Raw genomic sequence first — 15,973 nt, 5'->3', positions numbered from 1 at the left:
TGGTCGTGTGGAGGGATGACAGATACAGAAACTAGAGGTGGAGGGAGCATAGTTCTCATCTCGCCATTACCTTCTAGAACATGATCTGGAGAGATTGTCTTTTTCTGTTGTTTGACGCAGATTTCATTTGCTTCCGACGAGACAAGACGAATGAATTCTGTGCAGCAGTTAAGGATCAGCTCACGTGCATCGTTCGCTACCCGAATGCGGGGAATGAGCTCTTTGATCATTTTGTTCAGCGCTGCTCGCGGTACACTCAATTCGTCATCATCCCGACCCTCTGCTGCACCTGACTTATCCATTTTGATTAAACTGTCAGAGGCAAGGACAACAAAATGTGAAAAGTGGTTATGGAGAACTATTCAAAGTCACATAACAACACTAAGCTCGCGCTATCACAGCACTCATGCGCACAGGCATACTTAAATTAAATTTCTCTCTGCTGTAGATAAAATAGCAAACGGACAGATAAATACAAGATTCAAATCAGCTGTTAAATTTTGAGAAATAGCAGTTTATGAAAAAAGGGTGAGATCCAGGGATCAAGAAATCAAGTGAAAACAGTATGTACATACTATGGGCCATCCAGGAACTGGCTAAAGCTACCTTCTTATAATCTATTTGAGAAACATCTAAATATGAAGATAATATTATTATACAAGTGCTTTCATCTGTCGGTTCAAGGAAAAACACTTTACTTTTTATCTTCGTTGTTACTTTGATACTTTAAAAAAAAAATCATAATTTAAAAATTTTATTTAAAATAACGAGGAGTGTCCAGTAGAAAGTGGTTGGTGCATTTGATACACCTAAAATCTAGTGGTGAGATCTGTGCTGTTCGGGAATATCTACATGGCCTGTCCTATTGGTTGCACATCCCTTGGGCGACTTCCGTATTTTCGCCTAATTAACCACGGACAGGGGTTGTGGATCGCACAATGTCAATAGTTGAGCTGTCGGAAGGCTGAAAGGTTGCCATGTATCTCTTCCTGAAGTTTGAACAATTGATCAAAATCGTCAGCAACATCGGCGTTGACGATGATTGTGTTCCAATCGTCAATGGAAAGGCTATTACGAGGTCTCCCACATTACCTACGACACCAAGACCAGGGGCAGAGTCCCCTTTACGCCAGCAACACCCCGTGCCCATTGAAGCCATTCCTTGGTTTAAATCCCAAGTTGTCGAAGCAGTCTACATTGATTGTGGCAGTCGGGATGCTTGCTGGGTCCCTAAGACAGTCATGGACCAGCTTGTTACCGCCATTCCTGACCCTCCTTCGGTGAGTGTCTACACAGTCTTATTATATTAAAAAGTAGCTTTCCATCGTTACTGCTTAGGCCATGCACTTCTTATTTATCACAAAAACTGAAAAAATTACACACTATTTTATGGTTCACACTATTTTATCTTTCACACAGCTTGCTCGACACCATTGCGGAAAACAGCGTACATTTACACGTGGCTTGCATGTGCATCATAATGATAAGTGAATCATCAAGTATTTTTTTTTATTAAAAAAAGTTTTTCTGAAAGTGGAACATTTGAAATAAAATATTTTTCACGGTGCAGTCTAAATGTCGATGTTACATGTAATTTATTTTAGGATATTATGTGTCAGTCTCCTTTTGCCAATGCATACTGCGAAAAAACTATAATCTGGAGAATTTAGGGATTTCATTGTTTCTGAAATAAAGGTAGATTTACAGACATTGTTATTAGATAAGAAATATTGAATTTGGAGTAGATTTTCCTTGTTCATCTCTTCATATATCTAAAACTGTGAGGCACACAATGTAGTTAAAATTTCAACTTAAAAAAGCATCACGCAGTTTTGAAAGTAACATTTTTGTGATAAAAGTATTTCACTTCAGTGTTAGTAACATTGGGAGTGTCAGTTTCACTAGTATAGAATCTGCAGATTTAGGGGTCAGAGGTGAGAAAGGGTAAATAATTGTCGATGTGAATAAGCGATGTAAGCAAGAGTGGAGAGCTGAATCATAGGCTACTCATCTACATGTGCCAGTTTTTGAGTTCTTGCTTACTCTGATGTATAAGAGTCTATACATGTGGGATGTGTAGAAATACATTTATTTTACTTATTTTCAACAGAGGGATATATGTTGTTTGCTCTTACATCAAATTTACCTGTAAGTGAAAGAAGTGTATGACCTGTCAGGAACGGGTGCTAGTTGTTAGTCAACAGGAAGTAAACACCAAGTGGAGGTTTGCCACAGGATACAGGTCAGGACTATACAGGTCAGGACTTTCCTGGTGCAAAAGGATGTAAAACAAAATCATAAAGATGGCCTGCGAGTGGTGTTGGCTGCTTGTTCAACTTGTGCTTAGATTCATTTGTACAACATTGTTGCTTTGTGTTACCTTTTTTTCCTTTCTCCTTATCTGAACTGTCAAGATCCTGTCAGCTGAGTAGATTCTCTTGCACCCCTTATGTGTAGACTTGAGATGATTGGGCCTTTTTAAAAAAATAATATATCATTGTCAAGTGAGGTCTGAAAATATACTGCATGAATACTTTTTACATGCAGACTCCCACATGCCCCCAATGCAATCTGGTGAGACAATGTTAAATGCTTGCCATCAGTACATTGGGGACTAGGTGTTCCAGGTTGAGATCTTTAGCGCCCTCACCTCTCACAACCCTTGATTCAGTTAGTTTCAGTTATGCCCTTCGCCCCTCCTGGTGCATAGGCCATCGACGACCGCCCTCCAACGCCTCCTGTCCTGGGCTACCGTCACCAGCTGACCCCATCCAAATCCGGTGAGCTTGGTGTCGGCGGCGAGGTCCCGTCTCCAGGTGTTTCTCGGCCTTCCTCGCTTTCTCTTTCCCTGGGGGTTCCATGTCAGCGACTGTCTTGTGACGTTGGATGTTGGTTTCCTTAGGGTGTGTCCTAGCCAACCCCATCTTCTCCGCAGGATTTCCTCTTTTATAGGCTGTTGTTTCGTTCTCTGCCACAGGTCGGTGTTGCTTATCCTCTCTGGCCAGTGAATTCTGAGGATTCTGCGCAGGCACTGGTTCACAAACGTTTGGATCTTCTTCGTTGTGCCCTTGGTCGTCCTCCACGTTTCTGCTCCGTATAGCAGGACTGACTTGACGTTGGAGTTGAAGAGGCGGATCTTTGTCGTGTAGCCTATGCTCCCGGAGCTCCAGACCCTTCCAAGCTTTATGAAAGCGCCTCTTGCCTTGTTAATTCTTGTCTTTACATCCGCGTGTCCCTCCCTGTTTGTCCACCACACTCCCGAGGTAGGTAAAGGTGTCGACTTCTTCTAGCGGCTCCCCATCCAACCTGATTGGCTCTTCACAGTCAATGTTGACCTTCAGGATCTTGGTCTTGCCCTTATGGATGTGTAGCCCCACTTGTGCCGAGGCTGACTGGATCTCTGATGTCTTTTCTTGATGCCAGTCGCCAATCCTGGGTTCAGCTCTGGTCTCAGACACCCTGTTCTTTCTCTTCATGTGGCATCTGTCGTGGGCTTCTGCCCGTGATGAACAAATGTTTCTTTTTGTTAAGCAGTGCTTTTAGGCCCTTGGTCACCCAAGGTTTGTTGTTAGGATAAACATACACTGCCTTGATGGACTGGTGCAATCAACACTATTTTACTCCTCACTTTTACTCCTAACTGTGTGTTAAATGTCTGTATGGGTATGTGAGCAAAGACAAATTTCTGTCCTCCTGGGCAGACAATAAAGTCTGTTTTGATTTGATTTGATTTGATTTGATCTGTTTTATAGGACTGGCTGCCTTGCAATGATTTAACCTTAGTTGGTGGCTCACATAAAACACCAGTCTCCTCCTTTCCCTCTCTGCATGTGACATCTGTGTACAGGGCTGGGTGCTGGTCCTTGATGTAGCCATAGATTTTGACAGCATTGAAGACTATTTTCCTTCCCCTCATATTCTCCTTAAGTCTCTGTTTAACTGTCTTGATCTTATATCCTTTGTGTTCACGTTCTGTGTTAAAGTGTAATAAATTCATCATACATTCATGATGCATTTAGTATTGCTATTCTATTGCTTGCTGTTCTTTATCATCATTCAGTGATTAGAGCTTTCATTGAAAAAGAGGTTTTTATATTTTTTATTGTTGTTGATCACCACCTGCTACTATTTCTAGTATACTCTAGGACAGGACATAAAAAGTAAAATGGATATTGCTGATCGTGATGTGATTGGATTCTTATTGCTTATACTAAAGTCTAGGCTTTAGGTCGTTCATCTTTATTACCTCACCTGTTCTTTTTCTACTCATTCCCAGCTACATCAATTTATATGATGATGTGCATCTACATGAATACAGCATGCATGCCAAACTATCTTTCTTAAATCAGAGTGCTCATTTGCTTCTCAATTTCTTGCAGTAATATGCATATAAATGCATGGGCATGTACACACACAGATAATATATGTATATAAGCACACATTTTGAAATATATAGATTGACACAGACAGAAAATCAAGTACAGTTATGCCTTTGGAACACAAACAGAAAGAAATCATTGGATGTGTCTGTGCACATATATGTGCATAATTTCTTTTATGCGTGTGGCATGAACTGTAGCAAGAGCGGGCATTTTAAATATACCATATTTACTATTTATTCGTAAAACTTGGTGACTTAGTTTAGACCAAAGAAAACATTTAAAGTTGCAGGTAGTACAAATGACCCTAAGTCATCTTATTTGTGATATACTCCATGGTATTTTTCTAGGTGGTAGAAATGCTGAAAAAGAAGAAAGAAGAGAAAGAGTCTACGCGAAAGAAAGAAAAAGAGAAGGATTCTCCAAAAGTCTCTTTCACACCACCTACTGCCCGTCCACTCTTCAGACAAGGAGGTGGAGAGTCAGACTTTGACCCAACTGCTGATGAGATGTTTGAACGTGCCGAGAGGATCCTTGTACAGTCATCTAGTCAGAAGTTTTCAGAGGAGGAGGTTATGCTGGAGGTACTAATGATTATCTAGTGACTATTTACCCTTCATGTTTGCATGGATGCCAAACATTATTATGCAAATAGTAAAGTTATTTATGAAGATATCAAACACTGGAGTGCAGAGTGAAAGATTATACAATGGAAGTTTTTCACAATTTTGTACAGAGGTTGCAAATTTTTTACTAGAGGTATGTGACCAGACTGCTTTTATGTACTATTCCCAATATTTAATGGTTTGCTAGAGAGCAGGCCTTTCAGTGGCTTGGTTTAGTAGATTACAACATCCTTTTTTTCGCTCCAACCCCCAGTCCAAGTGAAGATCTGTTCTGGCTGCAAGATACCTGCTTTGAGCATTAGTCTTCTTATCTGTGCACAGAAGTCATTTCAGTCAAGTACTTGCATAAGTGCTTTTAAGGGATAATGCAGCAGGCAATGAGAGAGCTGGGGAGATATTAATTCAGTACACACAAAGTAACTGTCCTGTTGCAATGGGCTCATAGCTTGGACCTCGCGCTCTAAAAGGTAAAGAGCCCCACTGCTTGAATGATTTGCCTCGCTCAGGGCATGTGATGTGGAGGACAGAGCTCAATCCTCTCTCTACCATCTTTGCTTTTGTTTCTGCTGAACAACTGCAGGATTGGCAGAAGTGGTGGTGTGGTGGTGGTAGGGAGAGTAGTCTTCACTCACAGGCCTGACCAAGGCCTCAACTAATGAATCTAAATTTAAACCACCACTCTGGTAAACCCTTGAAGAAAAAAATTTGCACTGATAATGTGGAGTGCATCTGGTACATAACAAGCATAAGATGCTAGTAAAAAAAATAACTTCATTGTCTCATGAGAGAAATTCATGTACATACTTTGATGTGAGGTATTTATAAGAAAAACACAAGGAAAAAAAATGAAGCTTCTCTCTGCTCTGTCAGTTGACAGCTTTGAAACCCTGAATCTACATCCTGATGGAAGGAGATAGTTACGACTGTCTAATACAGGAAAAACACCTCCTTTGGCTAGGTCTAACTCTTTCTCATGTTTGTCCTGTTTCTCACAAGTATAAGATGCTAAGTGTTTTTAAAGGCTGAATATTTGGTACTTATTCTGAATGTGATTGTAAACACTTTAGTTGGTCTGAAAATATGATGCAGATTTTATGAAAAACAGAATGTGAACGTTGAAATTAATGTTAAATAAAATAAATAACCAAACAAACAAATATATTTGTTGCAGTGTGCTCAACTACTGCACTGTTGTGTCTTTCCTGCCATCATCTTCCAGAAGGCTGACATCCCTTTGCTGCAAGGCTGCACACGCAGATGCACAATCAAGATACGTTCTTTGGAGAAAGAGATTATTGAGAAGGAAAATGCTATTACGGTCCAGGAGGTGGCACTGACCAAACACAAAGACAGGATCATTGCCACAGGTGAATTTAGCAGCGAATCGTACGTCCGTGCATGTAGGCAGGATTTTGTGGATGCCTTTTATGTTCATGTAATGAAAGATGTTCCAGACAAAAACATGAACTTGGAGATTGTTCAGAGAAAAATTAATAACATGCGTAAGAGTGAACCAGATTCTTCTGAGCTGGAAAGAATTGTGAAAGAGCGGGACTTGATCCATGAGAGGCTTGCCTTACTGATGACCATCAGAGAAACCATCCGCAATGTCTTGTACAGACCCCATGTACCTAGGAAGAAGAAGCTAAAGAAGAAAGTGTCAGAGGAAAATCTGAATCTTTATCAAGTGTTTGTTGAAACTGATTGCTCTCTCCGGAGTTCCAGAGACGAGCTGAAACGGCTTTATTATCGCAAGTTACACTTTGCAGCCATGCGTGAGGCCATTGACAGTACAATCAAGATGGTTGAGTCGGGCAGTTTCCATGGTTCTTGTGATTTTAGTGAATTCTCAGTCATCATTCAAGAACAGGGTAATGAGCGAAGTAGTCATACATGGACCAGCTTACAAGGGAAGGTTGATGACATAATGGAAACAAAAGAATCATCCATCTACACCATCCATATGGAACGATGTCAGCTCATTAAAGACCTCATCCAGAGCATTATCAGTGACCAGATGGTACCTGTGCGTCGATCTGCTCCAGTGATTCTCAATGACAGCCATAACATGGAGCCCATTATCTGCCCAGGTTTTGAGACCGACCAGCTAATGTCAACATTTCCATGTACCGTTAAAGCAGACAGTCATTTGAGTGAGTAATTTTCATGGTAAATGATATGCAGCTTTAGGTTTTAAGTCATAATTTATGTGGAGAGTATTGTGTGATATATGTATCATTTGCAAGTTAAGGGATATAATAAAAAGTTCATATTAACACTCCATAGTTCCCACAATGGTAAGTAGATGTAAAACAGGTTTAGCAGCACATTCAGGTGTACTAGTAAGGTTTAATAGAAGGTGATGGAATACAAAAACTGACACTGACATGCAAGCGCACACACACACACATATACAAAGTTTAGGGTGGTTTTTTTTTCTGCTCAGGTTTGAAAAGTCCTGATGTAGATTTTCTAAATCCACTTTGTAGCTTTAGAGGCTATGTACCTTTTGAGAGATCATAATATATACATTGTCTTTGTGGTTAGAGATGTCATTTACACTTGTTTGACAGAGTCAGAGACCATGCACATTATTTGATTTGACCATGGCCCGATTTGACTATAGCTACAGTCAGTTGTCAAGTCAACCAGTCATTCAGTTAGAAAGTAGACAGTCATACACAGCATAATAAAATAGCTTCTAATCCATCTGGGAAGTCTTCAAACTCCATATGCAACTAATTTGATTAACAAATATGTTGTCTAGTTTTACAAACTATTTGGTTGCTTAAAACAGGCTTGCTTTGTGGCCATAATCCGCACAGCTGTGCCATTCTGATTGCAATGCTATTGTGTAAATTAAACTAAGCAAAGAATGTATTTTTTTCCTTGCTTATGCATAGCTATCCATTCACCATGCTACTTCTAAAGCTTTTATTTTCATGTGATAACAATGGCAGATCATGTGACTAATAGATTTGAAAAAAACATAATTTAGTTTTGTTTACATACAATAAGCAAAGACTGTGTCATTACTCTAAAAAGTAACTTCTGTCCTTGGGGATCGAATTGACTCAGGGATGTGGTTGAATCGGTAAATGGTTGAATTGACCATTAATCTCATAACTGATATCTTGGGCTTAAGAATTACTGATGTCGGGAGCCTTATTTAAGGTCTGTCCCCAGCTAGCCCATCGTCCTGTTTGAGGCACCATGTTCATTGTCTTTTTGCTTTTCAGGTGTAAGGATTCAGCGTGCCACATCAGATCAGCTGATCATGTCTGTAAAAAACCAGGTTGTGTCACATATATGGGATATTGCCAAGCGTGTTGTGATAGAAGTTGGGCTGAACCCCAACAGTGCACGGCATGCTAACCGTGCGTGGCTGTGCTACATACCCTATTTTTGCCACGAAGCACTGGAAACCTTTGAAGCATTGTATTCTCATGTTCATGGTGCCAATGTGAGGGCACTTCACCATAATGTTGCAAATTTAGCTTTGGCTGATATAGTTGACGACAAGTTCTTTGAAGATTTTTTCATGAGTGGTCTGGTTAGAGAGGATGCTGAATCAAAGGGTGAGGCATGGGAGATGATTACAGTGCCCAGAGTGAAGTCCAGCAATTCTCTGACTGCTGTTAGCCTGGACCTTCAGCGGTGTTCAGTCACAGAGCTATATGCCATGGCAGACAGGGACTGCGCGAAGCTGTGTCAGGAGATGTTGGATCTTGATCCACAGAGCAGGCCATCAGAATCACCTGTCCACGACAGTGGGGAAGACAACCCTGAAGGAAGCAGCTGCCAGCACAACAGCAGCAGTGATACAGAAAACAACAGGCAGCAGCAGCTGTCCCGAACCTCCAGCATTTCAGACAGTGGCGGCAGCATCCACTCCGATGATCTTTTCTCTGACTTCTCAGATAGTCCAGAGGTCTGCCAGAGGACAGAGAGTGCCAGCCTCAGAAGCAGTCAGACAGTACAGTCTGTCCTTGGAATGTTTGAATCTGTGGTGCAGCCCTTCAACAACTTGGTGCAACAGGCTGTGGAGTGTCCTGACCTGCTAGGCAAACTGCGGATCATTTGTCAGAGCACAACCTTCCTCAACCAGAAGGTAGAGCAGCATTGTACAGGCCATGGCATGGACAGCCTGCTGCCCATGTCCATCTTTGCCACTGTCAGCCTGAGAGAGGAGCTGTTTGTTCGCTTCTACATCCAGCTCCTGATGTTGATCGACCTGAAACCTGACTTTTTTCTTCATTCCATCTATGACTTTAGTCTAACCAGTGCGTACACACCTTACCTGTTTCTTTTTGATCGCAAAGTGACGAACAGTGTGGTTCACTCATCTGTGTGATGTGTGGTTTTTTTTTTTGGATTTTCAAATCTTGTCTCCTGAGCTACATTATTCCTTGTCCTATCCAATGATGAAACTTTCCAGGATCAACATAGGCCAGAGAGTAATAATTCTGTTAAACCACGACAACAGAATGGCATATTTCAGCATCATCTGATGATGTGTCCAACAGGGTGGTCAAAACAAGGTAGGACCCACTTCACAGTTTCATGTTTCTCATGGTGATATGGACAGTGCAACAGAATTCAGTGGCACAAGATTGTTTGACCATAACTAGAAACATTTCAGAAGCAATGGGTTACTAACTATGGTTAATAATTTAGTTCTTGTCTTTGCATAGCAACAGAGCATTTGTGCAGTTTATTAGGCAAGCGCTTCAGTCAGAGCACATGTAGTAGAGGTTTGAACTATTTAGATGACATGACTTTAAATGGCTTGTTAAAGAAAACCTAATATAATTAAACTTCTGTATCCACCACTGATTTCTTGTGCTACACCAGGACTGGGGTCAAAAATGAAAAGCAAACTGTAGAACAAATTTTCACTTGTAATTGTGCATCAGTCTGCCATCTCATTGACAACAATTGCTTTTGAGTTTTTTGATCTTCATGCTGCCATGTGCCTTGTAACCAAAATTGGAAGTACTTGCTTAATATGACCTCAGTGAATCAACAACCTGCATGTTAAGTATGTGCTGGGTATGAGAAAAAGCACTTTATGAACTTAAATGCTTAAAGAAAATAAACTTTTCTCATTATGAAAATGATCAAATTATATGCTGCTGTATGGATATGCCCTTGTCCTTTTATTTTCTCAGCCATTAGTACTGGGCCTCAAGGTGAGACAAAGTCTTAATACTAGACCTCACATTGTGGATACAGAGTGGGAGACAGGAACATCGAAAGAAAGATTTTTTGAGCAAAAACAATGCCTGTGCAATCTATTTAAAATGTCTTCCAGATTTTGTGCTGTTGTCAGTTGCTTGAAAATGGAGATGTGTTTTTAATTGATTGGTGAATAATAGGACAAAATCTGTGATTAAGGGCACAGTTATGTTTATTCTGTTGTTAAACAAGGTGAAAGATTTTTTTTTATGTAAACATAACAATATTGCACAGATTTACATTTGTAAATATACATTTCTTCTTTTCACTAATTTTAAGGAACTTTAAATGAATCTTGTACTTCGTCTTCCATTTTGAAATATCTTTTGCTTGGATTTCCCTTCAAGTTTACAGAAGTTTTGATAAATTGCTTTTAAACAAGAACAACATATTTTTGTAGGTTGTTTTGTTGTTTGAACAAAAGGTCTTCATTTGCATATTTCCAGATAGATCATAAACTGAAGATGACAAAGGACTTTTAACTGATAGGATACTACAAGCACAATTATTAGATTTGGGTGTAAAGTATAACTTGTGAAAATTCAGCTTATGATAGCAATTTTAAAATGTTCTTTGTATCAGGGGATGAGGCAGTTTGTTTTAAAATTCTTTGATCAAAGGGCTATTTGCACAAAAGCAAGCCTTCCATTCTGGTTTCTATGTTTAAAAGCATGGAGAAAAAAGAAAGCATCGCCGAAATCATCTTTCTTTATGGTAGTACTTGTAGCATAATATACTGGTGGGCTTCTGATATGCAGTTTCTTCTGCATTAACCCTTATTTTCATATGCCATTTATTGCTAATGTTTTAGCAATCTTGAAACTGCTTTTGTGTTCCAAAAAGAAAACTCTTTATGCGAGAGACTATAAATATGTTCATTATGTACAATATCTTTATAAGAGAAGCATTCTTTTATCCTCAAGAAACTTCTGGTAGTAAGCAAGTTCTTTAAAATACACCCAAGTCTTTGTAAAGGCCATTTTATGAAAAGTATGTTTTCTATCTTCAATATTATTTGACCAAATTTTTCTTTTCCCTGAGGATTTTCATTTGATGCACTGATAACCCAAGTCTTTTTATCGCAAACATTTTATGGGACTGTTCTTTCTGTAGAAAATATTGAATTACCATTGTCTTAACAGTGCCAATGAACAATTTTTATGCATCAAGCTGTAGATGTATTTTATTATTTTGAGCTTTATAAAAGTTTTTTATCACATGTTGTTTGCTTAAAATTTTGTCACATTTGACTTGTGGTGTGATGTTACCATGTAAAAATGATCTGAAGCTGAATATTTTTGTGCTTCTAAATGAAAGTGATGCTAAGTGTCTCTTTGTTTTGATTACAGTAATACTTTTATTCTTCCATTAGGAACATTCCTAAAGACTTGTTTTGAACAGATGTCCAATGTATTGGTAAGAGGGTCTGAGCACCCACATTTGTGATCTTTGCGATGAAACAGGTCCTTTCCAAAACTTGCAGGTCCAAGAGGTACATGATTGTTAAAGATCTGATAAAATTTTTTCAAAATGCCGTGAAGATTATATCTGGAAAGTAATGAATGGTGCCAAGGGCTTCTACCGAATGTGTTTAGCCAAAGGGCTTCTACCCAATGTTTTATACATCCTGCTGCACCATTGCACATCAGACAGGAGTTTGGAAAGAGATAATGCAGCTAACGAGAAATATAAAAGATTTTGTAAAAATGTTGGCTGTTGAACAGCCAATCAAAGAGATATATATTAATGTTTTTGATGTAGCTAGGTAAAGGTCTCAGGATTGGATGATAGACTACTGTGTCCCGATAAACACCTTTTCAAATTACTTGCAAGTTGGTAGGGCATATTTTGGTTATATGTCTTGATACATGTGATATTTATTTGTTTTCATATTTCTACGAGTTAAAGTAGCCCATTAATTGAAAAGGAAGCTATGAAACCTTATGGAAAATTTGCACTAATTGTTATGTGGTACTGGTCTTTCTTCTCTCCAGCCCTTTTGATTAATTTGGGTCTCTTGAAACATCAGTCTGCTATAAAATGGGAGTAAATCAATTTTATTTAACTTCATACTGCAGAAATAGTAATAACTTTTTACTTTGATCATAATGTCATGTTTCCAGTAGGTCCTTCGACACCTGAAATGATACAAAGAAAACATCATAGCATCAGCTGGACCAAAACTTTCTCGTTCTTCTTCTTTTGAGATCATTAATATTTACAATGACTATTAAACTGCATTAACTTCTGGGCAGCAAATATTGTTTCCTTTATTGTTTAAGAGAATTTGTTTGTTTAAAGAACATTGTTTAGTGTGTTAAGTGCTGTCCCAAAGCTGACATTGTGCAGGTTAAAGGCTTGACACATTCCAACATTATTTGAACAACTTCCCACTCTTTGTGGGAATATTGTATAGTTTAAAATCTCACATTGCATCTTGTACTTAAACACTTGCCTGATATTTCAGGAAATCAAGAAATGGTGAATGTTGGTCTGCAAAGACTGTGATGGTCTTTCAGCTGCTATTCTTTCCTAATGTGTTCATTTATTCATGAAAGGAAAACAGATTTATTAACTCTGGGTTTGCAATGGTAGGACCTGCACAAAATTTTATCAAAACGCTATTGCAAATAGTTTCTAAGTTACCAGTGGCTGTTACCTCATGTAAATGAGTTATTTTACATTTTGGGGAACTTGTGCAGCATTCCTTGAGTCCATATGCTGTTTTCTTTGTAACTCATCAAAGTGATTGTGGCATTGATGTAGAATATTTCGTAAGGGCAAGGTGAACATTCTTTAGTTGTAAATGCTGTGGTTGTTGTGGGTTGAATTTCGAGTGAAAAATATTATTTCTTAGTAATATTTGTCAGATGGGTCCAAGATAAATAGTTTATTAGGTTTATCCTTGCATCCTGCATCCATTTTTATTGTTTTCAGAATGGGTATTTCATTTAATCCCATTAGTAACTGTTCTATTTCACAGGTGAAGGAAGGATGAGGGCTTGGGTAGATTCTTTTGTTCAAATTTTCTATTCCATTTGCTGTTCATCATGCAGTTTTGTATGAGCATTATGGCGTACATGCTGAGTGCATATGCACCTTTGTCTTTTTTATTCAGATCAGTAATCAGTAATTTATTGTTTTTCTTCACACTCTGCTTTCTTTTGGTAACAAAGGACACTACTGTGCTGCAGGAGTAAAGTTTTTGTCAAGAAAACATATATAACACATTTTAGGGCTGGAGTAGACCATCATGACATGGTCTTAAGTTTCTGATATGGTAAACAACAAAAAAAAAATCTAAGAAAAGCCTCAAATATTTACTGTCCTCAGAACAAGTTTGTGCTGGAGAATTGATCACAAATATTTTGCTGCTGTTTTACAATGTACCCTAATGCATTTTTGTTGAAACAGCAGTCTAATTTATCCTTTTTTTTTTTTTTTTTAGATTTACTGTGATATTTGGGGTATGGCTGGTGAGTTTATCAGGATTTTGAACTGGAATTTGCAGCCTTGTGCTAGAAAGCAAAGATTGATTTGACTGATAATGAAGTGGGGAGAGATCTCCAACTCAAACTCAAACTTTTATTGACTATGCCTGAGCCTATTTTGAAGGAAAGGGAACAACAATCTTAACCATTAATATCTTTATCAGTATCATGGACATAGGCTGGAGTGTGTCATGTGAAAAATAAAATTAACTTCAGTTAATGCGATCACATCTTGATCTCATACAGAGAACATAGAACCAATGAATTGTATGAAACAAGATGGCCACACTCGTAGGACACCAGGAACCTCTACCTTCAACAATCAAGTGACATAAGCTGGTCTTCTTTGGCCATGTGACGGCACAACACCTTGTTGAAGACTATCCTTCAAAGCGCCTTGGAGGGTAGTCAACACCGCAGTCACCTGAGGAAAAACTGGCTTATGAATGTCAAAGACTGAACTGGTCGTTCTGTATAGGACCTGCTGACTATCACTCACAATAGGCAAGAGTGGAGGGGGTCTTTCAGCTGCCGTGTCTATCCATGTGATCCCCCCAACGACAGGTGCCGGTCAAGGGTCGACTGACATAAGAACAAGAACAGCAGTATCATCATTAAAGCATCAACAGTAGGTGAGACAACTTAGCTGCTGTCTATGGCCATCAGTTTTATACACATGGTTACATGCACAAGGGGGTACGAAAGTGTAGAACTAAGAGCAAATTAAGTAGGGTTCTTGGTTATCAATGTAAATGTATGATCAGTAGTGCTATATTCAATGTAAACAATTTGATCAATAGTGCTACAATCCTTTTGGAACACAGCCTGCTCTTCCTTGTGTCATTTTGTTTAACCCATTGTGTGACTCTTATGACTAATATACCTTACTACAAATATGTAGAAATGATATGCTGCTATAATTCTCTAGCTGTGAAGTATTTCCCTTTTTGGATAGCAGTTTCTGTCCATGAATCAGGGTACTCAAATATTAAAAATTTACAAGAGGCTTAATTCTTTTCCAGTTATAGAACTATTCCTGATATCAGCATCTTCATTGCCAGTATTATTAGGAGGTATGTTATCGTGACCAGGTGTCACAATTTTCACAAATTTTTGAATTCAATTATTCCTTGCATGTGAAGCAGGGGAAGGGCGACACAGACATTTTGCAACACACTAGACACATCCTGTGACAGTGTATTTGGCGGTTAAATTTGTTAGCTGTTGGGCAATACAAAAAGAGAGCAGCTTTGTACATCAACTGCCCACTGGCAGTATAAAACAGAAATCATCTATGTGCTTTAAAACATCACCCACTAATGCATGGTTCTACTCCACTTATGCTCAAAACCTTAACTCCTACATGCACTTGTAGGTATATGCATGCATCCACACACACACATACCAACATGCACATGCTTAAGATATACTGGTAGGTGGAAATAAGCCATTGGGAAAGATCTGGTCTTGCCTTTCAAGTCTTTGAGTGTTTATTTTTTCAGCCTGATTATGTAATGATTACTTGTTTACTCTTCAATGGTTCTTGTGCTGATGCTTTTTCTTCTGCCTTAACTAGATTTTACATCCTTTTAACCCTAACCCTTTTTTTTGTGAGGGCAGCAAAATCTGGTGTCCTGTGTGTCAGTGGCTGATTTTAAGAGCTTGACATCTAGGGAGGTTTATGGCGGTCAAATTTTGTTGTTGTTATGCACAATTTGACTTTTTGTTTTTTGTAAGACCACAAAAAATGATTCCATGGATGCATTTTATGATAGGACACCAGTAAATACAATGGAAATGCTTTTGTAAAATATGCATCCTAAATCTGGCCTAAAATTATTCTATATTAGGGATTAGAAATACTATTTTTATTGTAGAACATGGATAAAAGAGATTAATAATTATGCTACAATAAATACATCCCCTCATTGTGCCTATTGTGTCTTCATACACCGTGTAATGAGTGTGATTTATTTTAACATAGGATGTACACTGTTTCCATAGCAACAATCACAGAAACAATAATACTCCCACAATCCACACGGAATGTGAGGCAGAAATTGGTGGAGAATCGAGCATGCTTATTGGCTGCTATTACGTTGAACGATGAGAGCGATAATGCATCATGGTGCAAAAATATCCTCACATTGTCACAGTGACTCACAGTCTGGTCTCATGATCGATACACACGCTTGACACCTTCACATCAAACTGATTGTGTTCCACGTAATTTTTTTCT

General features: G+C 38.8%; 1 protein-coding gene across 1 annotated transcript; it reads left to right on the top strand.

Moving 5' to 3' along the window:
• Positions 1-672: 672 nt before the first annotated feature.
• On the top strand, positions 673-15,667 carry LOC112574969. The gene is made up of 4 exons (XM_025256426.1): positions 673-1,280; positions 4,730-4,963; positions 6,177-7,158; positions 8,245-15,667. The coding sequence occupies exons 1-4, from the start codon at positions 978-980 to the stop codon at positions 9,357-9,359; spliced, it is 2,634 nt and encodes an 877-aa protein (XP_025112211.1). The 5' UTR covers positions 673-977; the 3' UTR covers positions 9,360-15,667.
• The last annotated feature ends 306 nt before the right edge of the window (positions 15,668-15,973 follow it).

The sequence above is a fragment of the Pomacea canaliculata genome, linkage group LG11 (genome assembly GCF_003073045.1).
Source record: "Pomacea canaliculata isolate SZHN2017 linkage group LG11, ASM307304v1, whole genome shotgun sequence".
Taxonomy (NCBI): domain Eukaryota; kingdom Metazoa; phylum Mollusca; class Gastropoda; order Architaenioglossa; family Ampullariidae; genus Pomacea; species Pomacea canaliculata.
Note: the sequence above shows the minus strand (reverse complement) of the source record. Positions and strands in the feature narration are given on the sequence as shown.

What these genes read in the sequence shown, in the direction of transcription:
- LOC112574969 (XM_025256426.1), top strand. Translation starts at nt 978, where the DNA reads ATGTATCTCTTCCTGAAGTTTGAACAATTGATCAAAATCGTCAGCAAC. An exon ending in AGGAGGAGGTTATGCTGGAG is followed by an intron (nt 4,964 to 6,176) that starts GTACTAATGATT and finishes TATTTGTTGCAG; the next exon opens with TGTGCTCAACTACTGCACTG. An exon ending in TAAAGCAGACAGTCATTTGA is followed by an intron (nt 7,159 to 8,244) that starts GTGAGTAATTTT and finishes TTTGCTTTTCAG; the next exon opens with GTGTAAGGATTCAGCGTGCC.